The sequence below is a fragment of the Saccopteryx leptura genome, chromosome 4 (genome assembly GCF_036850995.1).
Source record: "Saccopteryx leptura isolate mSacLep1 chromosome 4, mSacLep1_pri_phased_curated, whole genome shotgun sequence".
Lineage (NCBI taxonomy): Eukaryota > Metazoa > Chordata > Mammalia > Chiroptera > Emballonuridae > Saccopteryx > Saccopteryx leptura.
Genome location: NC_089506.1, coordinates 14748112 through 14772117, shown reverse-complemented (window position 1 = coordinate 14772117; position 24006 = coordinate 14748112). Strand labels below are relative to the sequence as shown.

At 43.0% G+C, this 24006-nt stretch overlaps 1 protein-coding gene across 6 annotated transcripts in view; it reads left to right on the top strand.

Moving 5' to 3' along the window:
• Positions 1-24006, top strand: part of FAT1 (FAT atypical cadherin 1) — a 129666-nt gene that overhangs the window by 8492 nt on the left and 97168 nt on the right. For 5 of the 6 annotated variants that reach the window (XM_066380211.1, XM_066380212.1, XM_066380210.1 and 2 more), the window contains exon 2: positions 9108-12390. In XM_066380211.1, coding sequence (XP_066236308.1) covers positions 9126-12390 — 3265 coding nt within the window. In that variant the 5' untranslated portion in view covers positions 9108-9125. Of the gene's footprint in view, positions 1-980; positions 1073-9107; positions 12391-24006 lie in introns of those variants that run through there. The other variant, XM_066380213.1, reaches the window with a different exon arrangement.

The following is a 24006-nucleotide window of genomic DNA, read 5'->3' as shown; positions in this document are numbered from 1 at the left end:
TCATGAGGTTTAAGGAGAGAAGCTGTCTCCGGAACATAAAAGTGCAAGCGAAGCCAAGCTACGGCAGGTTATTCAGATGATCTTGCTACTGTAATTGATGAAGGTGGCTGCACTAAACAGAATTTCAGTGTCGACAAAACAGCCTAACCGGAAGATGTCATCTAGACTTTTGTAGCTAGAGAGGAGAAGGTATTGGCTCAGCTTCAAAGCTTCTAAGGACAGGCTGACTCTCTTGGTAGGGGCTAATGCAGCTGGTGACAATCCTCATTAACCATTCTAAAAATCCTAGGGACCTTATAAATTATGCTAAATATACTCTGCCTGTGCTTTGTGAATGGAAAAACAAAGCCTGGATGGCTGCTCATCTGTTTATATAACATGGTTTACTGAATACAGGATGGGGTAAAAGTAGGCTGACAGTTGTATGCGAAGCATGGAGTTCATACTTGTATTAGTATTAATTATTGTATTATTTTCCATACAAACAACTGTAAACCTACCTTAGCTCCTCGTATTTTAAGCCCATTGCTGAGCTCTACTGCTCAGAAAAAAAGATTCTTTTCAAAATATTACTGCTCATTGACAATGCACCTGGCCACTGGAGAGCCCTGTTGGAGACGGACAACTAGATGAATGTTCCCATGCCTGCTAACCCATCTGTAGAGCAGTCTGTGGGTCAAAGAGTAATTTTGACTTTCTAGAAATTTTGACTTTGTATTTACTAGAAATACATTTTGTAAGTCTATAGCTGTCATAGATAGTGCTTTCTTTGTTGGATCGGGGCAGAGTAAGTTAAAAACCTTCTGGGAAGGATTCACCATTCTAGATGACGTTAAGAACACTTCTGATTCCCAAGAGGAAGTCAGAATATCGGTATTAATATGAGTTTGAGAGGAAGTGGATTCCAGCCCTCGTTGATGACTTTGAGGGGTGCAAGACTGCAGTGGAGGAAGTGGCTGCAGAAGTGGTGGAAACAGCCAGAAAACTAGAGTGAGAACTGGAGCCTAAAGTTGCGCCTGAATTGCTGCAATCACACGACAGAACTTGAACAGATGAGGACTTGCTTCTGTGGGTGAGCAAAGAGAGTGGTTCTTGACATGAAACCTACTCCCGGTGAAGATTCTTTGAAGATTGTCGAAGTCAACTTAGTTGACAAAGCAGCGGCAGGGTTTGAGAGGTCTGGCATCAATTTTAAGAGTTCTGTGGGTAAGGTGATGTCAAACAGCATCACACGCTACGGAGAAATTGTGAAAGGAAGAGTCAGTCTGTGTGGCAAACTTGATTCTTGTCTTATTTTAAGAAATTGCTGGAAATCACCCCACCCTTCAGCAGCCACCACTCTGTCACTGAGCAGCCACCAGCATTAGGTAATGCCCTCCACCTGCAGAAAGATGCGGAAGGTTCAGATGATGGTTAACATTGTTAGCAGTAAAGTATTTTTTAATTAAGGTGTGTACATTGTTTATTTAGACATAATGTTGCTATACACTTAATGGACTATAGCAGAGTGTAGTCCATTTATATGCCTGGGAAACCAAAAATGTGTGTGACTGACATTCCTGTGATGTTTATTTCATTATGGTGGAGTGGAACAGGACCCAGCATACCTCCTAGGTGTGCCTGTGTTTTGCAGTGGGGAGTGGGTGAGAAGGCTGTATAGCTTAGGTCTGGTGGCCTCTCAGGAGGAGTGTTCTGTGACATTTGAGGGAGTTAGGGCTGGAATGTGGGATTCTCTGGTGACCCTTTATGACTAAGGCATAGCACGTGAAATTTCTAAGGGTCATAATATGTGCGGGCACACAGAGAGGCAAAGACAAGTTTGTAATGCCAAACTTGAAGGTGACAGAGTCAGTGTAGAGTATAAAAGTGTTGAAGAGAATCAGGAAAGTTGTGTCATTTGTTCTCTCTGTATGTATGGATTGCCTTTTTGTTTTAGTTAGTTGGTAACAATACAAAGGACACAAATAGGGGATTAAGGATGAATAATGTGACATTAAGTCCAACAGGATGAGTACTGAGAAGAAGGTCATTTGGTTTGGCATTAGCTTGTGATGGCAGGAGAGGCTCTTTCTGTTGCCAGGCTGGACTGGAGTTTGTGTGGAGCGCCTGAGGGCAGAAGTCATGTGTTTAGTCTAGGTAGCTCCGAGAAGCTGGTTATTTGGAACTTTTTGCCAGTAGAAGCGAGGGGGAAAAAAAGGTTTAGTTTGAAGGATCTGAAAGTTTGAAGGAAGTTTGTTTTTAAGTAGGGATGAACCTGTGTGTATTTGTAGACTCTACGAAAGGTAGTGGTAGTGAAGGGGTCATTTGAATGGGAGAAAGAATTTAGGGAAGAGATGCAGAAGAGGCAGAATTTTTGAGCATCCTGGGTGTCTTTATTTGGAGCGAGGGTGGGTCCGGTCTCCTCTGGGGGGTGGGAAGAAGAGAGAATGGAGGAAGAGAACCCTTGAAGGGGTGGGAGAGGGGGATTTTCTACCCGATACCCTCCGTTTTCTTACTTACTATATACATGGAACATTCACATTCCTCATCTATTTTTCAGTGAAATGTCTATATATGTGTACCTAAATATACAGGAGCATTGTAACTTAACCTGTAATCAAAGCTTACTAATTCGGGAGTGGGAGAAGCAGCCGGGCTAACTGCTGGCTCTACCCTGAATGATTTCTGTTTGCAGAGAAAAACACATCAAGTGAGATAGATGATCTTAAATCACGAGAGGTAAACAAGAGGTAAGAGAGTCTGTCTGCTGAGCTCAGAAAGGGGTGGGGGGTGAGGAGGAGACAGTGGTCATGTTTCTGGATGTGAGGAGAGACAAAGGCAATAGCACAGGGACGCCTGGCCCAGCCAGACATGTGCACACAACCCCTCGGTCGCCCGTTTCTGTGTCACAATAAATAAATAGCACAGAACGGCCAGAAATAGTCACCTTCATGATGCCCACAGACATGCTCTACAGGTTCATGTAGTGGGTAAATTACATAGTAGGTTTTATAAGGAAGCCATTTAAACATTAGGAAGTCTGTTTAATTTTCTTAAGGGCAAGAAAACTTTTAAAAAATCATTTGGGATTAGTTAAATCATGTAAATGCTGACATGTTTAAGTTCTGAAAAAGTCGTGATGTGCTGAGGACAGAGACGGGTTAGATCTTCACTGTCAGCTTCCGTAGTTTGAAGACTGTTGTTTTCATTTTAACTTGGAATCAGTGGTTGATCATTTGAAGGCAATATTTGAAGTAAGTTATTGCTCGAGTAGTCAGACTTTATTGCAGCTAGCGTCAAAACTAACACCGTACAGTTACCGGAAGTAGTTAAATGACTTAGACATTAAGCCCAAGGCTGCTGTTCGATTCTAGGTTCATAGCTGGGCCCTCACCCAGTTTTATTGAAAAATGCAAGATAGCTCAAAAAGATTTAGTTATGTACCCAGATAATAAAGATCTACCCATTAGTTTTTCAATGTAAGAACAAAAGCTTTTAAAATGACTGTCTATGACTATTATGATGTAATTAGAAAAATGCAGATTTTTTTTTCCCTTTTATAAATGTTATCTGGAAGCTGTGAATTGATTAAAGCTGAATAACAAATAGGCTTTCTTAGTAGGATACAGTGCTTTGTTTGACTCCTATTAAGTGATTTGAGAAATTATTAAACATTTATTTAATATACAATATTTTTTTAAAAAGAGGAGTCATTGAATTTTGTTTTGCTTTTTGACAACTTCGTGACATTTTTCTTTGAAAATAAGGCTAGCTTCCCTGCCCTGTAGACATCTTTAAAAAAAAAATACTCTTAAGAATGTGACACTATTCAAAGCAAACATGAAGCTATAAATTTCAGTAACCAGTTCAATTCTAGTGATGTTGTCACTGGTGTTGATACAGAATGGGCGTGGGCAGGCGAGCATGGTGAGGGAACACAGAGTTCTTGGGACATTGTTGCATGTTTTTATCATATGTAGGATGGAAAGTTTAGTACTGTTTCTTATTGCATAGAGGACTAGAATGACTAAATAATTAATATACAACACTGTAGAATTTACGCGTTATGTAATGCTGTGTCCCACGTAACGCCCTCTTTCCAAGCATATAAAATACTTCTGATCTTGAACTTTGGATCTAAATCTATAGTCATGTCCTCAGCTCGGGGACTGTGTTGTGTTTGGTGAAGAGGGTGAGGTTGCAGTGATTGATTGGAACTTGAAAGTCTTCCTGATGAAGAAATGGGAGCATGTTAATATTGGAGTTCTGCTAGAAAAATTCTTCTTCTTTCTTATTTATGGATTTTCAGAGAGCTATACTGAAGATATTTAAGCTTTGGACCCGAGGCCCTTTTCCCTAAAGGCTGTACTAGGTAATTTGGAGAGTGCTGGAAGAAACCGTAAATTACTGAGAGTTCAAGTAGCGGATCACCTTCTAAATATCAAAGTGTAGCCTTTGGCTAAAACGTCTTTTGGAGTTTAATTTTCATAAGCATGCACTCTAGGTGATAATGTACTTTTAGACTTTTTAGATGAAATGGTATTAGTATCTTAGTTTTTCCCTTCAGCTTTGTTTATTTGGCATAGCGTAGTAACCATAGTTTTGTTTTTTTTTTGCTTGTTTGTTTTTTGATCATGACATTTTAGAGTGAAACCCAAGTTCATAGTTCTTGGTTATATTACCGTAAGGTTAACAGTATTTCGTAAAAAGTGGACTTATTTTGCTGATCAAAAGAACTGCACTTGATAATTTATTCTAATCACAATGACATTGTGTTAGCCAACTTTGCACAGAACGTTCCAGGTTTTTAAAGGCCCCGGTTAGTAATGTGAAGAGAGCTTATTCCAGCTGCGCCATATCCCGTGAGAGGTGCAGTGGGCGAGTTGTGAACCATTATCGAGGCGTTGGGGCACCCAGGTGTGAGAAGTAGGTGGTGGCCGCAGAGGCTGTGGTCAGACCGAGTGGGGTGCCAGGGAGAGAGGACAGCCGCAGTAACTTGACTTGCTGGGTGTTTTCCTAGCGGCCCGGAGGGTGCAGGGCGTATCCTGGGCCTTTGGTGGCCGGAGAGCAGCACGGCCCCAGCCTGTCTTTATGAGTCGTTCATGTCCAGGTTCCAATGTAAGGCTTCAGATGTTCAGAAAGATGGACTGACCTACGTCTCTGTCACAGCACTGGTCCTTGCTTCCGCCACCTCAGCTGCCCCGTCTCCTTTGCTGGTGGTGCCTCCCCTTTGGCTGTCCTCTAAATCGTGGGGAGCAACGGGGGTCGTTTTCCTCTCTCCCTGGGTTCCGCCCGTCCTTGATCTCCGTTCAGCGGTTTTGAATACCACCGTCAGTACTCTGACCCTCCTCTCACTCATGTCTCCAGGCTGGGCCGCACCCACACGCCTCTGCCCACCGGATCGGATCTTGACGGTGGGTGGGCATTTCTGCCTCTCCTATTGGAAACGGAAGCCCTCATCTCACGCCCTAAAACCTCTTCTCCCCTCATTCTTCCCTTTTTCAGCACCTGACGGCTCCGTTTTTCTTGCTCAGCACACAGTCCTTGGAATCTCCTCAGACACCTCTCTGTCCTCCCCTCTGCCTCTCCAGTTCATCAGCAAATTCTAAAATCCGAGCACAATTTGATCATTTCTCCCCACCTTCACCATTGCTTCCACTAAGTACAAGGTGGGCATTAACACGGAGTCATGGAGACCCTTGACTGAAATGACACTTTATCTCCTTTCCCCCACGCAGCCCCAGGGGGATCCTGGGAAGAACATCAGGCAGATTGCACTGGTGGGACGTGCTGCCGAAGACCTGACCCGTATTCTCAGTACAGTCAAGGTCATTAAAAACAAGGGAAATCCGAGAAACTGCGACAGCTCAGGGGAATCGCAGATAGGATGACTCAGTGTATTGTGGTCTTGGGTGGGATCCTGGGACAGAAAAAGGGCACCGGAAATTACCATATTTCTCCATATATAAGACACTCCCATGTGTAAGACACACCTTAATTTTGGGGCCCAAAATTTGAAAAAAAAAAAAAAGTATAACAAAGTTATTGAACTCAAGATTTCATCATAAAATTCATACAACTCATCATTGTCAAAACTCCCATCCATTAGCTTGTCCACATCTGTGTCTGATGACAAATCACTGTCTTCAACAATGAGTGCAAAAGCATGAAAAAGTGGGAAATGCAAGTAAGAAAAAAATTTACAACCAATGTATGAGACGCACCCAGTTTTTAGACCCCAAATTTTTTTTAAAAAGTGCCATCTTATACATGGGGAAATACGGTAACAAGGTAATATCAGTGTATCAAGTTATTTCATTCCTTGTGAAAAATGTACCATAATAATGTAAGATGTTCACATTAGGGGAAACGATCTTCCTAACTTTTCTGTAAATCTGAAACTGTTCTAAAATTAAAAGTTGTCATAAGAGAAAGGTCCCCCCTTAACGCCCTCCCCTCACCCATGTGCCCCAGCCACAGCGGTCTCTCTGTTGTTTCTCTCACTGGGCTTCTCCGCTGCAAGAGGTTTTGAGCTCCGGGATATATTCGGCAATATCTGGAGACATTTTTAGTTGGTGGGGAGGTAAGACTTTTAATGCGTGGAGACCAGGAATGATACCAACCATCCTAAAATGCCCGAGTCAGCTCTCTTAAGCCTCGGCTCCCCCTCCAAAACCTTCGAAAGCATCAGTCATGCTGAGGCTGAGAAACCCTGGTCCTTTCGAGTTTAGGGTTCTCTCTCTCCCTTCAGGTTACTGACCAGATATCAGATGTCAGCATCTCATATACTGTTGACCTGTTTGTCACCAGGAAGTGTATCACCAGGAGGTTGTTTGCTTCACTTTTGTATCCCAGCATCTACAACTATTCCTGGCACATAGTACTGCTCATGAAATATTTGTTGACTGAATCAAATAATTGATGAAGGGAGTGAGTGAATGGTAAGAACAGCATATGCTTATGGCAACAGATTCAGATAGAAAAGTGAAAACGTAGACCTTTCTCCAGCTGCTGATTCTCCAGACGTTACCACTGTTAATTAACAGTTTATTTTTCACCTGTGTCTAGTTTTCTGTTCAGTTTTAAGTATGTTCTTGTACTCCGCTCACAACTGATCCCCCCTCCCCCTTTATTTTGCAAATCTAAAGGCTAAATGGGATCAGCTTAGTTTTTCCAGTTAATTTATCTGGACATCTTTACACGTTAACATATAGAGTGCTGTCTTACTCTTTTTAATGCATAATATTTTATATGTAGAATTAAGCAAAAACATTTTGATTGCTAACAACAGAATCCTGATATAATACTTTGTTGTAAAGTGGTAATAGTAATACTATCTTCTAAAACAGAGACAGTGCTTGTTTAACTTCATTTTTTAAGTGTTCTTTAAATAACTTTATATATATATTATTCCTAGTTTGTTTCTCAGGATGAGAATCTCTGTCTTTGAAAATAATCTTAACTCCATATACCTACATGGTCTGTCCCAAAATAGAAGTTTTTACTTGTTTTGATAAAATTACTAGATCATTACAAAAATTTTCAAATTTTTCTGTATTTTAGAACTGTTCACCGAATTAAGAAATAGTTTTGGGAGAAAATTGTTTTATTTTGTTTGAATGAACATTGTTCTTCTAGAAGCTGGAAGTCTAATTTCTTTCCTTTCTCTGCCGAGCTGAAGGCGTGATATCTACAGAACAAGTTAGGGTGTCCAACTTGAACGGGACTCAGTGTCAGTTAAGCTTCTGATTGCTTTCAGCCTATCAGGCCTTTTCCTTCTTTCCCACAGCTAGGTGAGCAGTGGGACAGAGTTGGCAGTGGCGAGCTGAGTGGAGATCCTGAGAATTCCTGTTGCCATGCAGATGTCAGCCTGGCTGGTAAGCCAGCCCCCCTCCTCCCCCACCCCCCCAGTCCGCTGTTTCTCTCACCTTTGGTGGTGGTCGAGTTTTATGACTACTCCTTTGAGAGTCGCTTGGCCGGGGCTAGAGTGCTGTCCTCTGCTCTCAGTGTGGGGAAGTTCTGTGAAGCCGCTTTGACTTACCAGTTGAGTTGGATGGCCTTTAGGGGAGCAGTTGCTCTGGACAGACTTGCTCTGCTCCGCGGCCAGACCTCAGCTCCGTGGGCTGTCTCTCTTCTGGATTTCTCCCTTTGACCTCCTGCAGAGCCTGCCACCTTGTTGCGGTGATTGGGCCCCCTACCAGGACGTTCGCTGAGGTGATCTGGCTGTGTGTGTGTGCGCGTGCGCCCTGTGACTGGTTGTCCAGCGCCCTGAGGACAGTGGGCACTCTCTGAGCACCCGTAGTTGACAGCAGTGCTGATAAAACATACATGTGGTTGCTGGGATGTGCTGCACTGGCCGAGGGAGGAAAAGTTCTGTTTGTCATCAAGATGCTGGCTTTCCTTTTGTAAACTGACTTTTTTTTTTTTTTTTTTTCCGGCTCGTGATGGTTCAGAAATGACCTCAGTATCACACTTGGATGATATAATTATTTTAATACATGTAAATTGTTACATCGTACTGAGACAGTAAACCCTTACATTATGTAGGGAGTGAACCTAATCATATAAAGAAATAATTTCAGGATAAAATTCGAAATGAGATTATAAGCTATCATTATGGGAGGGCTTATGAACCACTGTCGAGAGTGTTTCCGTTGTTTTAAATTAGCTGTTCGAAGCTTCCCATACTCAGTATACTGTAGTATTAGGCTTGTGAGCTTTTGAGCATTTATTGTATGTAAGTAAATGTAAACAATGCACGTATCCCCCCCCACCCCCCCTTAACTGTTGGTTATATTTGCCCTGAAGATCTAAGTAGAAGAATACACTTCAGTTGTTACATTTGGCAGTCTTTCACTGATGCATATTAAGATTCTTTAACTCGAGTCATTAAAATGTGAGAAAAGAGTGTTCTTTAAACTGAGCAACTCTAGACACATAAAAAGTGTTGATATTTATATTGGAAAACAGGAAAACAATCTAAACCCATTGCATTTATTCATATTCCACGAAGATGGAAAAATGCTTGATTAAAATGAGAGCTCTAAAACAAACGGTGAACACAATATTTACACGTTTTGGTTTGATTTCTCCGCAGTAACAATTCTTCCCTCTTTCTCCCGCCTTAGGCTCCCGAGAGTGAAGCGATGGGGAGGCACTTGGCCGGGCTTCTGCTCCTGCTCCTCCTCCTCCAGCATTTTGGAGACAGCGATGGCAGCCAAACACTTGAACAGACTCCCCTCCGGTTTACACAACTGCAGTACAATGTCACTGTGCACGAGAACTCGGCAGCCAAAACCTACGTTGGGCATCCTATAAAGATGGGCATGTACATTACAAATCCACTGTGGGAACTAAGGTACAAAATTGTCTCGGGAGACAATGAAAACCTATTCAAAGCTGAAGAGTACGTTCTTGGAGACTTTTGCTTTCTGAGAATAAGGACCAAAGGAGGAAATACAGCTATTCTGAATCGAGAAGTGAAAGACCATTACACGTTGATAGTCAAAGCCGTTGAAAAGACCACTAATGCTGAAGCCCGGACAGTGGTCAGGGTGCAAGTCCTGGATACAAATGACTTGAGGCCCTTATTCTCCCCCACCTCATACAGTGTTTCTTTACCTGAGAACACAGCCATAAGGACCAGTATTGCCAGAGTCAGTGCCACCGATGCAGACATTGGAACCAACGGAGAATTTTACTACAGTTTCAAAGACCGAACAGACATGTTTGCTATTCACCCAACAAGCGGTGTGATAGTTTTAACTGGTAGACTTGATTATGCAGAGACCCAGCTCTATGAGATGGAAATTCTCGCGGTGGACCGAGGAATGAAGTTGTATGGCAGCAGCGGTATCAGCAGCATGGCCAAGCTAACCATTCACATAGAGCAAGCCAACGAGTGCGCTCCTGTTGTAACGGCGGTGACCTTATCACCGTCGGAACTGGACAAGGACCCAACGTATGCGATCGTCACGGTGGATGACTGTGATCAGGGTGCCAATGGGGAGATTGCTTCTTTAAGCATTGTGGCGGGTGACTTCCTTCAACAGTTTAGAACGGTGAGATCTTCTCCAGGGAGTAAAGAATATAAAGTCAAAGCCATTGGTGGCATTGATTGGGACAGTCATCCTTTTGGCTACAATCTGACACTTCAGGCTAAAGATAAAGGAACTCCTCCCCAGTTCTCTGCTGTAAAAGTGATTCATGTGACTTCTCCACAGTTCAAAGCTGGGCCGGTCAGGTTTGAAAAGGATGTTTACAGGGCAGAAATAAGTGAATTGGCTCCTGCCAACACACCTGTGGTCATGGTCAAAGCCGTGCCTAGTTATTCTCATTTGAAGTATGTTTTCAAAAGTGCACCTGGAAAAGCTAAATTCAGTTTAAATCACAACACTGGTCTCATTTCCATTTTAGAACCAATTAAAAGACAACAGGCATCCCATTTTGAACTTGAAGTGACAACAAGTGACAGAAAAGCCTCGACCAGGGTCTTGGTTAAAGTCTTAAGTGCTAATAGCAGTCCCCCTGAATTTACTCAGACGGCATACAAAGCATCTTTTGATGAGAATGTGCCCATTGGCACCACTGTCATGAGTGTGAATGCACTAGACCCTGACGAGGGTGAGAATGGGTATGTGACTTATAGTATTGCCAATTTAAACCCTGTGCCATTTGCGATCAACCATTTCACTGGTGCCGTGAGTACCTCGGAGAACCTGGACTATGAGCTGATGCCGCGGGTTTACACCCTGAGGATCCGGGCATCAGACTGGGGCTTGCCATACCGCCGGGAAGTTGAAGTCCTTGCTACCATTACTCTCAATAACTTGAATGATAACACGCCTTTGTTTGAGAAAATAAACTGTGAAGGAACGATTCCCAGGGATCTGGGTGTGGGAGAGCAAATAACCACGGTTTCTGCTATCGATGCCGACGAACTTCAGTTGGTCCGTTATCAGATTGAAGCCGGAAATGAATTAGATTTGTTTAGCTTAAATCCCAGCTCCGGGGTCTTGTCATTAAAGCAATCCATAACGGATGGCTTAGGTGAAAAGGTGTCATTTCACAGCCTGAGAATTACGGCTACAGACGGAGAGAATTTTGCCACGCCGTTATATATCAACCTAACGGTAGCTGTCAGTCGCAAGCCGGTACACTTGCAGTGCGAGGAGACCGGGGTTGCCAAGATGCTGGCAGAGAAACTCCTGCAGGCAAATAAACTGCACAGTCAGGGAGAGGTGGAGGACGTGTTCTTCGATTCCCACTCGGTCAACGCGCACGCGCCGCAGTTCGGAAGTTCTCTCCCAACGGGTGTGGAGGTGAAGGAGAACCGTCCTGTGGGTTCCAGCATCATTCTCATGAATGCCACTGACCTGGACACCGGCTTCAATGGGAAACTGGTCTACGCGATTTCTGGAGGCAATGAGGATAGTTGCTTCATTATTGACATGGACACTGGAATGCTAAAAATCTTATCTCCCCTTGACCGTGAAACGACAGACAAATACACCCTGAATATTACAGTGTTTGACCTTGGCATCCCGCAGAAGGCTGCTTGGCATCTCCTAGATGTCAGGGTTCTGGATGCCAATGACAACCCACCCGAGTTTTTGCAGGAGAGCTATTTTGTTGAAGTGAGTGAAGACAAAGAGATCAATAGTGAAATCATCCAGGTTGAAGCCACAGATAAAGATCTTGGGCCAAATGGGCAAGTGACATACTCCATTCTCACAGACACAGATACATTTTCAATTGACAGTGTGACGGGTGTTGTTCAGGTTGTGCGCCCTTTGAATCCGGAAGTCCAGCACGTGCATTACTTAAAGATTGAAGCCAGGGATCAGGCCACGGAGGAACCCCAGCTGTTTTCCACGGTACTCTTGAAGGTCTCATTAGAGGATGTTAATGACAACCCTCCTAAGTTCATTCCGCCTAATTACCATGTGAAAGTTCGGGAGGACCTTCCAGAAGGAACCATAATCATGTGGTTGGAGGCCTATGATCCGGACTTAGGTCAGTCTAGTCAAGTGAGATACAGTCTCCTGGACCACGGAGAAGGAAACTTTGATGTGGATAAACTCAGCGGAGCGGTTAGGATTGTGCAGCAGTTGGACTTTGAGAAGAAGCAAGTGTATAATCTCACAGTGAGGGCCAAGGACAAAGGGAAGCCGGTTTCCCTGTCGTCCACTTGCTATGTGGAAGTTGAGGTGATCGACGTGAATGAGAACTTGCACCCACCCGTGTTCTCCAGTTTTGCGGAAAAAGGTGTCGTGAAAGAAGATGTCCCTATTGGTTCGTCGGTGATGACAGTGTCAGCTCACGACGAGGACGTGGGAAGAGATGGGGAGATTCGTTATTCCATCAGAGATGGCTCTGGTGTTGGTGTTTTCAAAATAGATGAAGAAACAGGTAAATATGTTCTTACTTGTCCATTCGATCTCCCTTTCCATATTCCTACAGTGAGTATCCGCCCTGTGCTTGGCTCCTTCACAGCTCCCGTAGTTCCCCGTTCGCCTTCGTTAGGGCTCAGTGTAGAAGCGTGGGCGCATGCCTTTTGTCCTGTTGCAAGTGTCTCTGTGTGTAGCGAGTCATGAAGGTGGAACCGAAGGAAGCTGAGTGAGCCTCTGTGAAACGAGTAAGAAATAAGGAAGCGTTGAAATTATAACCACTGATGCTGATCTTGAAGTTTGTACTCTTCTCAGAAACATCCTGGTTGTTTTGCTGTAACTTGGAGAAGCCTTTGCCCAGCTCTTCAAGCTCGTAGTATGTTTGCAGACTTAGAACAGTCCAGCATGCCATTCAGAGGTTTTGTGAATCTGCAGAATTACGCAGAGCACAGAGAGAAAGAAGACTGCGGAAACTTCCACAGTGTGATCTGCTTTGCTTAGCGCCCCCTCCAGGTCTTGAGAGGCAGATGTAGAAAGTTAAATTGAGGCCCTGGCCGGTTGGCTCAGCGGTAGAGCGTCGGCCTAGCATGCGGAGGACCCGGGTTCGATTCCCGGCCAGGGCACATAGGAGAAGCGCCCATTTGCTTCTCCACCCCTCCGCCGCGCTTTCCTCTCTGTCTCTCTCTTCCTCTCCCGCAGCCAAGGCTCCATTGGAGCAAAGATGGCCCGGGCGCTGGGCATGGCTCTGTGGCCTCTGCCTCAGGCGCTAGAGTGGCTCTGGTCGCAATATGGCGACCCCCAGGATGGGCAGAGCATCACCCCCTGGGGGGCAGAGCACCGCCCCTGGTGGGCGTGCCGGGTGGATCCCGGTCGGGCGCATGCGGGAGTCTGTCTGACTGTCTCTCCCTGTTTCCAGCTTCAGAAAAATGAAAAAAAAAAAAAAAAAAAAAAAAAAAAAAAAGAAAGTTAAATTGAGAAGACCTGGTTTGGAATTTGGGCTCTTTCAGTTGTTAACTGGGTGATCTTGGACAAGTCAGCTTTTTAAAACCGACTTTCTTCATCTGTAAGATGGGCTCACTCACATGGCCACAAGACTTATGGGGGGGTCAAGTGAAGTAGGAACAAAGGAGAGCTTCCTGACCCGTGTCAGAGTCTGTTAATGTCTTGGACGTGGAAGTGGTGCTTTGTCAGGGTTACTTACTTGTCCACCTAGTGAAGGTCCCCAGACTGGAACGCCCGAGACCGGCAGTTGATGCTGCAGTGTGGATTGTTTTGAACTTTGCACATGTCCTAATTTAGCTACTTTCCATAGCCGTTACCTGTAGTTATATGTCATTCTTCTCTGATGGAACGTGAGCCTTTGTATTACTGTGCTCAGGCTGCCATAATAAAGCACCACAGATAGGGGGCTTAAACAACAGAAACTTACTTCCTCCCAGTTCTGGAGGCCAGAAATCCAAGATCGAGGTGTTGATGTGGTGGGCTCTGAGACCTCTCTCCTCGGCTCTTAAATGGGTGTCTTCTCTGTGTCTTCACACGGCTTGCCCTCTGTAAGTCTGTGTCCAGGTCTCTTCTTGTAAGGACATCAGTCGTGTTGGATTAGGGACCACCGTGATTAACTTATTTTAGCTTATTTATGCCTTTTAAGGCCCTATCTCCAGCTACAATCATGTTCTGAGATACCAAGAATTAGAACCTCAACACATGAATTTTGGGTGCTATAATTTACTCCCAAACCAGCTCTAAGGGCATACATTTCTATCCTGAGCGAAAAGTGCCAGTCATGTAGAAGCGGCTCATTAAAGGTTAAGACTGAATGATTAAATTAATGATTGTTTTGGCTTTGAATGTCCTGCCTTCTGAGAATGGTAGTGGAAATAGAAGGAAATTGGGTAATTACAGCAGTAATCAGCCATTGCTGGAACTCAGCTTGCTTACTAATGTCACTGATGCTTCCTTTATTAATAATTCTAAAAACAGATGTTTTCTTATTATATTAAAACATTTTTTCTATTTAGCAATACCACTGGGTATTCAGTCAGTACCCATTCCTCATTTGATAGGTAAACAGCACATGAAAAATACATTGATTGACTGTCCTGGAAGAAAATTATTTGAGCTGCTGTATTTTTTATGTGTTCTTGCTTATTCAAAGGATTCTTTTTCTAATGAATTAAATGCTACTGGCATGTGTTTGTATTTTATATATATATACACACACACACACACACACACCCTTATATACCACTCATCTAAAATATCCAAGATACCCAAAACAGTTTAATTCAAGAGAAAATCACATCATCAACAGCAATTAATAATCATTCATCCGAAGAGCACTATAGGTCTTTTTATTTACTTAATTTTTTGGACATATTCTCCATCATGAATTAGAATTTTCAGGTGCAATGACAACAGAGAAAAATGACCCAAAAATGAGTCACGGATGCTCAGGAGTTTTCTATTTCCTCAGGACAGTTATTCCTACCGTTTTGTTTTATTCTTTTTTTCAAAATGGCTTTGGAAAACCTAGGAAGACCTGTTTTAAGTTAAATTTCAGACAAAAAATAGAATCGAAGTCTTAATTTCCGTTCCCTTGATGACTTAAATTATATGAGCAGTGTGCCTTTCGGGGTTTTGTTCTTTCAAGTGAAATGAGTATTTTCGTTGCTTTTTAAGGACTCATTTAGAAATAGGTATTTTTCACCTATAAATTTAAGAGATTGAGGTATTTTTACTACCAAGAAGAAAGAAAAGGAAGCAACCCACCACACAGGGCAGGGCCCTGAAATAGATCCGGGAGCAGTTTTCCCGGTGAAGGGCAGCCCCGGGCTTTTCCCGTGGGGACTCTGGGAGACCAGGCGGCCTGGGCAGTGGGGTTGGGAATACACAGGAAACTGCTCTGCGTTCCTATAAACATCGAGATTTAAAGGTGAGAGAAACGTGGGCAGTTTCTAGGCCATCTGTTCTGTCATCCTTGCTTTACAGAGCAAAATACATAATGTACAGTAGATTGTGTTTATATGCTTTTTGAAATGAAATAAAAGTGAACTAATGATATTGACACATTGACCCGGTATACATCACAAAATTGTATTTTTGGCGGAATAACTTCTCAGCCCAAGTTATTTTTAGAGAATCCTGAAAAAGTCATATGATAACATAATGTAGAATTCCTTCAAGAAGAGTCAGGAGGTTTGGTGCAGTAGAAATACGAAAACTAGGTTTGCTGATTTTTCATTTGGGGTTTGTCTAACCAATTGCTTGGACAGGTTGGAAGTGTAGAGAGATGCCTGTCGGATGAAGAAAAGCAGGGTGTAGTTCAGGAACCCCAGTGGGGACCCCCGGAACCCAGCACTGACACTGACCCTCCACCGGAATGGCGCTGGTCCGGCTCAGGTCAGGTTTCTCAGCGCCGCCCCAGAACCTCAGGGTTTGCTCCTTGCCGGTTAGTGCCTGGCTCTTCCCTTCTCTCCCAGCCAGGCCCTTGCCTGGCCCTGGGGCTGACTGATAGCCCCCCCAGCTCACCCCCCCGCAGGACTGCTTTGCACCTTGAGACCAAGAACCTGCCCACTTAACTGTTAGCGCCTTGCCTTTGACTTAACTTTAAACTGGAGTGTTGTTTGAGTCACATAAGCAAGTTTTTGTGATGTTCTACCTCTTTCAACGTTGTCCAATATGTGTGTCATGTGTAGATAGACTTCATAGAACGGAGAACATATTCAGAAGTCTGAATTTAGTTCTTACTATTTTTAAGATCCTTTCTTTTCTTAAAAAAAAACAAACTTAAAAAAACCCCTGCTTACATTTATAAAACATCCCCTGAAAAGTACTACTGTTTTGTTTTAGAAGTAGAAATTCTATGGACTACCTAAAATATGTCCAGTCCTGCCAGGTGTGGGTATTGGACATACTATGCTAATTGGCTTTGCCAGGGAGGTGACTGGTCATGGCAGGGCGGGGGTGACAATCAGATGACTCATGTGAGCATCGCTCACTGTGTCATATGCTTTTCCTGCAGCGGCCCGGGTGGGTGTCAGAGAATCGTTCTGACAGACCGTGCCCACGTGACTGCTCATCCAGTCGAGGTTTAGAAGGGTAGAGTGGGATGTGAAAAATTATCTGGAAAGTCATTCTAGTGAGAGAGCCAATCTCCAGGATACTCATTAAGATTCTCCCCCGTTGTCGTCTCAGCATCTACAGGGAGGATCATACGTCAGCTTTAACAGACGTGTTAGTGGAGTAAGGACCTTTGAAGCACGTGTAATTTCACATTGGGGTTTTTGATTTGCCTGACTTGATACTTCTGAGCATTCACCCGCTCTCACTTCAAATGTGTCCCTGGTTCCTTTGTTGTAAGCTTCAAAGTTGAGCGTATCTGAATCTTCAGCATCCGTCCTTAGATTTGTGGAATCAATTTGGCTTAGTGTTTTTGGCTGATGGGTACCCATCCAAGTTAATTATTACTTGAGCACCAGTAAAAAGTTGCAGCTTTTTGCAGATTTTCAAATCTAAGCATATGTCTAGAAAAATGATTGGCCAAAGATTTTTCAAATTGTTACTAGAAACCTGGTAGGTCTATCCCCCTGGTATGTGTATTATAAAGGAATGCCTGTAGGCATGGTCTCCCTTCAGTCTGGACTACTGGGTTCAGTCTTTGGCTGGTATTCTATTGCAGCCCAATTAGAGTGTTTCCCCTTCTAACAACGTATTTGGGGAGAGCATGTTTTTCCTTCAGATAAGAGCGAATTCTAAATCTATGAGTGTCCTGTTGCTTTTAAAATCGCAGCTGAGGTTTTAGGATTGAAATTGACGTTTTGATGAAAAGACTTGGAGTGAATTAATATGGAAGTGCAGCTGTTGGAACAAGATAAATCACTGTTTGTGAAATGTGGGAGTTGGGAGTCCATTTTCCTTAAGAGAACCTGGCTACATTCTCATTATGGGGGAGTCTTACTGCATTATTCTGGTATTACCCATTTGGAGACTGGCCTTCCTTAATTAGGGGGGGGGACGCAGGATGAATGGATTTGTGTAGTGGGAACAGAAGGGAATTCCATCGAGAGGGAAAATGTTTCTGGGGCTTCTGTCTGGTTTGGCAGAGCTCTGCATTATTTTAATTATTTGTTCAAGTTTTAAAACAACCTTCCTGGTACGACCCAGGAACCTGCGATTTTTCCTGGGAGCTGTTCTCTCGCGGCAGGCAGGAAGTAGAATGCAGAGGCTGTCAATGGGCTCCAGTACCATGACGAAAGAGTTTGTAAGGGTGGCCGTCAGACATGTGGTCTACTGTGGTGGGGCCAATTACCTGTGCTGGAGCCGGGTCTGGGATTCCTGGCAGCAGGAACTTAAATAGATACTGGTGGGAGGCCCCTTCAGGGAGTTAAGAAATTTGCTGGTGAAAGGGCTTTTTGTATTGCTGTCCCCTCCCTCCTGTGGCTGCAGCTGCTGGCCTCCTAGAGAAGTTGAAGAGACTAGAAACGGATTTCCTCGCCACGGTGATTGAAAATGAGGCTCTGGCAGAAATCCTGTTGTGATCATGTGCTGCTGTCGGGTTCGGGAGTAAAACTCTGCTCTTTCGTGCCTGTGTGATTTCGAGTCAAGGCAGAGCACAGTAATAATTTCCACTGCGGTAAAGGAGCCTGCTTTGAAGCAAGAAGGTTCTTAGGCGGAAGTAGGGTCTAATTAGCAATCCTAAAGAAATTCCATTTTGTGTTCAGAGAAAACAGAGAGGATCAGCCTTTCTTTAGTTGTTTGTATGATATTTAACAAGGTGACCCTCTAAGGTGGCATACTGGGTGGGTGGAGGGTTGAGTTATGAGGCTGCATTGTATGGACTGTGATTCCGGGCGGAGGGGGTGTGTTGTGAGAAGGGTGAGGCCGTGCAGTGCTCCTGTGGAGTCCTGACTGATGGGTTTTAAAGGCCAGAAGTTGGAGGGGACAGTAGAGACAGCTCCAAGTCTGGTCTCTTCTGCCGCCTACTTTATAAAATAACGATAGTGATGATGATGGACATCAGTGGAATAAAAAACCACAGGAACGTTTACAACCGGGTGCTGTTCCAAGCACTCTACGTGTATTCATTGATTTAATCCTCACACCTACCAGATGGGCACTGGTATCCCTTTGTTACCTATGAGGAAACATTCACAGAGAGGTTCCGTACCTTGCCAGAGACCCTTGGGTACCAAACGGCAGAACTCGTCAGCCTTGTATGCAAACACGACCTCTTACTGCCTCTCACTTTGAATGAACGATCTTGGCAAGCTCTTAGGGAGCCCTGTGAAAACTAGTTGAGTGGGGGCTCTGGGCTGGTCTCGGTTGGATCAGGCTAGAGACTTGAATCCTAGATTTGAACATTGGCCTTGAAGGAGCATAGATTTTAAGAATCTTCTTCCATCATCTTTTCTCCGTATGACATATTGCTCTGAGCACATTTAGGAGAATAGGGTTTTAGAGTTACAAAGTGGTGGCATTTCAACAACTGAAGATTATTCCAGTGAAGTGATTATTAGTGGGCGAATCATGCAGCATATGAGTCACTGTCTAGTTGAGGTGGACAGGCATCTTACCTGTGTTGTTTTCAATTGTGAAAGTATGATCTCATAAATAAAAATACTGCATGTCTGAACTGTACAGATTGTAAATTGGAGTCTTTTTTTTTTTATAAAGAAAAAGTTTTAGGTGGTATTTACGGTTCTTGCTAACCTTTGAAACCACAGGGTAGCTACAGTTGCCATAATCTGTGCTTCCCCTTTGAAGCGAGTCACCTGTGGTCAGTGACCTTGCGCCCTGTTGGTGTGATGCCCTGGCTTGGGCGGCTCTGCTCACGGCCATCTGGTGTGTGGCATGAAAGTGCGGGAACATGGTTCTCACACCTCTTGGCAGGGAACCATTTTTATGTTCTAAGAGGGTTTTAGGAGTTGTATTCATAACTTGATGAGTGACTGTGTGTGTGGAGATGGAATATTAATATTTGGTCTTTTTTTTTTTCATGTTCTCCACCTTGTTCGATTTTGAAAATTGAATAGCTTTGAAACTAGATGATTGTCCATGTTGCATTGTTGCTCCGAACCACTCAGTTCCTGTTGTTTTGACCTTGTGGACGGTGTTAGTTCCGAAGGCTGGATTTGTCAAGTTTTTATGATCTGCTAGCTTGTGTTTTGCGTAGTGTGTTGTTACTGTACAGCTGTGTTTATGGCACTATTTTTTTTTTTTTTTTACTCAAGCCATGTTGGCGATAAAGAGTGCATGCTCACCATACAAGACGTAATGCCACGAAGCACAGTCTTGCGTGCCTTTGTTACTAGGAGTCTGTGGGCTTGGAAAGATTGCCATTCAAGGGCACATGCCTGTACTCGTTGAGTTGGCAGTTATCCAGTTTAACAGCAGTGATAGTAAGTTTAGGACACTGTTCACATACACACTTCAAGGGCCAGTCTTATCAATGAACCTGCCTGGCCGGTTCAAGTACTCCGTCTCTCCTCAGAATACCTGGTACAGTATTGAACCTGCTTCACTGCCTGGCCCCCACCTGGCTGAGTGAACTGACCCATTGAAAGAGACTCTTTCATTTGTCTATTTATTTTATGCTGGGGAATGTCTATCCAGGGTAGTTTTTGTTTTAGTTTTAGCTTAATTGATTTTTTTTTCTAATTTTGATTAAAGTTCCCCAGCTATTTCTGTAGTTTCTTAAGACTCCCCTCCCCCCCCCCCATAATTTGTGGTAATTTTACCGTGTTATATCTTCTTATCCCTGGTGAATTTTTCTTCTTCATCATGGTGGTCTAGAATTGTAGTGAACGTTCACTGACGGTTCCAGCTCTTTGCATGGACTGCCTCATTAAACCAGCCTAGTAATTCATGCGTAAAGTTAGATGCTGATACACTCTGTTCATGTAGAACCTATGTTAAATGATAAGAACATGACAGATTGTAGGGATGAAGATACATACGGAGCTTGTGTGATTTAAAAAAAAAATTAAGTAATGTAATAGAAATTGAGACTCTTCTGGCAATATAGAGATATTCTTGAGCAGGGGTTTTCTATTTCTCAGGGAAGGACTCCTCCTTCAGACCTTCTGGGTCCCCCATGAAATGAAGTGCAGGTTCTTCAGTGTAGCCGGTGACCCCCTGAGAACTTGTCCCCATCTCAGGCTGCTGGTGTGCCCCTGCCATCAGCTGCCGTCTGTCCCTGTGCCTTAGCCCCGTGGCCCCGCCCCGCCCAGGCAGCCCTCAGCCTCTCTGTGCCCCTCGTTTCTCATCTGCCCGCCTCTGGGGAACACAGCGACCACTTGATTGGCTCTTACTGTCCCTAAATCTTCCTAATACATCTTTCTTCTTCATATGGAGATAGTTCTTTTTCTCTTGTATGTACTTAAAAAAAAAGAGCATTTTAAGTATCAGTCTAGGGCACTTGTTTATTTGTATGTCCTTTTCTTAAATCGTCAGCTCCTTGTGGGGGTAGGGTCTAAATCTTTTACTACTGGATTCCTGTCACAGGCACCCAGGAGACCCTTGGTTGGTAGGTTGGCAGCTAAGCCGTTGTTCCCTCCTCTCCTGAGAATCCTTTCCCGAGACCCAGGACCTCCTCGTCGCTTCTCTTGGTTTCACTGGCTCTTGCTGTACGTGCTTCTGTTACCGTGTGTGACTCGGGCGGGGTGTGGCTTCCCTGTCTCCTCCATGTCTGTCTCCATGAGCTCAAGGGCAGAGCACAGTCTTACTCATTTTTCTGCCATCTCCTGAGCGCCGTGGCTGATGTGGCGACCACGTACTGCCCTTGTTAGTTCAACAGACAATCCGACTGGAGCGTCTAATAGTGGTGGTCACGAAGGTTGAGTGAAGCTCTTCCACTGTTCGTGAACCTGTTTCTGGATCTCCAAAATGGGTTTTTAATGTTTTTGGCATCAGAAACTTTTGAGAAGCGGTTGAAAACTATATTATATTTTTCAACAATACACTGATTTGGTTGCAATAAATACCAAGGGCTCACGAAGTGCTGGACCTACTCAGGGACCCTCGGTGTCCTTGGACCCTGGTGTTAAGTTCCTCTGATCTAGGGGTTCCTGGACTTCCAGTCCTCACAAGTTCTCATAAAGGAAGACCACAGTGGGAGAAAAAGTTATGGTGATGATGTGACAGAGGTAACGACTAGAATTTTACAGTGGACTATGGTTTGTATGTATTTCTACATATATCATATGGCATTCTACATATCTAATATGTGTTTATTATAAACTGGGTTTTATGAGGTAGGTAAATACTTTATAATGAACAAAGAGAAATCGCTTTTCTATATATAGATTTATACATGTGTTTAAAAGGATTCAAGAGACAGTCATTGCAGGTTGATAACAAGTCAGCTAATAGCCTGTAGTTCTTTGCAGACCTACCTATATCATCAGCTAGCCTTGGACGAGTGCACGGCAAACAATTCTAATAAAATGAGTGTAATAAACAATGTATCTGTGTTTAAATGAAGCAGCCTTCAGTGTTGCCGGCTTACCATGGAAACCCTCCTCTACTACTAATAAAGGTAAAATAATTTGTCAGAAAACTCAGACTTCTAATACTAAAGTTAACTTTCTTGATGGACTGGATTTTTATTGAAATGAACTTAAAAATCAGAGCATTTGGGATTTAATCAACTGTTTTAGTTTTCTGAATTGCCTTCATATTCAGTACAAAAAAGAACATTGGTAGATGATGCCTATTTTTCTATAGATTACTGTTCATTGTAAAAGAAGTGTTAATAAATTTTATAACGGAAGATGAAATAAATATGTATGTAGCAAAATTTTCTCCTCTGATTTATAGGCATTGATTTCTATTACTTCCAGTTAATATGATTTCTGGCTTCTATGGAGGTCTTTTTTTTTTAACTGATTTTGGAATCTTTCATGAAATCACGTTTTCTTTATCATAAGTTGAGGACATTTTATTAGCTGAGAACAGCTTTTTTGGAAGATGACTTTAAAGCAGTTCCACCTGAAATTCTTACTTAAAAAGTTCTCTAAAATTTGTTTGTTTTTAGCTCTTGATTAAGTTTTTTACTTGGCTGTTTACTCTTAAAGCAGTTTGAGGGCAGGCTGTGGCAAACATTTTATTTCTCTTACCTCATTGCCTGACTTACGGTTGGTGCTTAGAAATTCTTGTTCAGCGACATTCATTTTTTTTGATAAAACCAATAAATGTTTGTCACATGATAGTTTTTTAAAATTTGTTTCTCAGATCAAGGTGTTCACATTTTTAAGTGAAATAAAAAACATGAGTTTGTCATGTAAACACAAAGTTAGTCCCTCAGTTGAGACATCAGAATGGAAATCAGTTACTTTTGAAAGTTCTAAAAATTTTTTTCAAAGGAAGTATTTTTTAATAGAGTGATAACATCAAGTAGAAGATGAAAGCTGATTAGGAAGACATGAACATGAATAATATTCATGTTTGGTTTTCATTAGCCCTATGTCATTGGTTTTAGAAAGAAATCAAATTTAGTATCACATCAACAGAATATACAGTTTTATAATGTAAGGCCCATGACTTAAAAAGAATGTGTTTTGCATATAGTGTATAATTATTTTAACCTGGTAAAAATAAGTCTGCTTTTCTCATTTTGCTGCCCCCACAGTAAACTTCATGAGGGCAGGGACTTGGCTTTGTCCGCCCCTGTGTTGCTGGTGCTGGGAGCTGTGCCCGTCACGGTGTGGGCACCCAGTCGGCGCTTGATGGGTGGGTACAGCTTCCAATTGAAGCAGATTATTACCACATGATAAAAGGCAACGCATATCTAAGTAACTGTTATTAAGAAAGAGCTTTTTAAATTTGTTCTCTTGGGTCCATACGGAGAAATTTCAGCGGGGGACAGAGGGGTGTCCGATGTGCCGTGGACCCGCCTACTCCTTTCACTGAGGGCGACTGCTCTTCCGCTTCAGATGCCCCCTTTCCCACCCCTCGGAAATGGCACGAAACAAAGAACAGCAGCCACAGCAGCACTTTAGTAGCAATGCAGATTCCTTTTCTTTATATTTTGCTTTCTTCTAGAAGCAGCTTCATTTGTCAATTGAGCACAAAAGTCTGGAGGCAGAATCCTAAATTCACGGGATTTACCCAACAGGCCTTGTTGTTTTCTTGGATTAGAGAATGGTGAGAATGCTTAGATCTCTTCTGCATTAAAAAATAGCTTTTCTGTTTTAAGGGTAAAAGACAGGAATATCCACTTAGATTGTGCATTTTTGATAAAAACTTGAGCTCTTGAAAGACTTTCAGGTTAGTAGGGACTATTTTTATTGGCTGCTGTCACATTATTGATGAATTTCCTGAAGCTTAACAGACATAATCACTTCAAGAGTTTCACAGAGTAGTTTTGAAACTGTTTCCTGGATTACATTGAGCACATCTAGATGTACCCTTTTAAATGAAAGCCATTTGTTGTGTATTGTAAATCTCTTGGTTCTTTTTCTGTTCATGGGGTGCTGTTTACTTATGTGCAAGCCCTTCTTTTAAAGCCTGGTTAAATTAAGGGAAGTCCAGTGACTAGACTATTTTAAGGAGAATAATGTATACAAAACTAAAAATATTTTCCTTATTTTACTGACTTCTTTCCAATAAAAACAAAGTTACACTCTTATTTGCTCTTCAT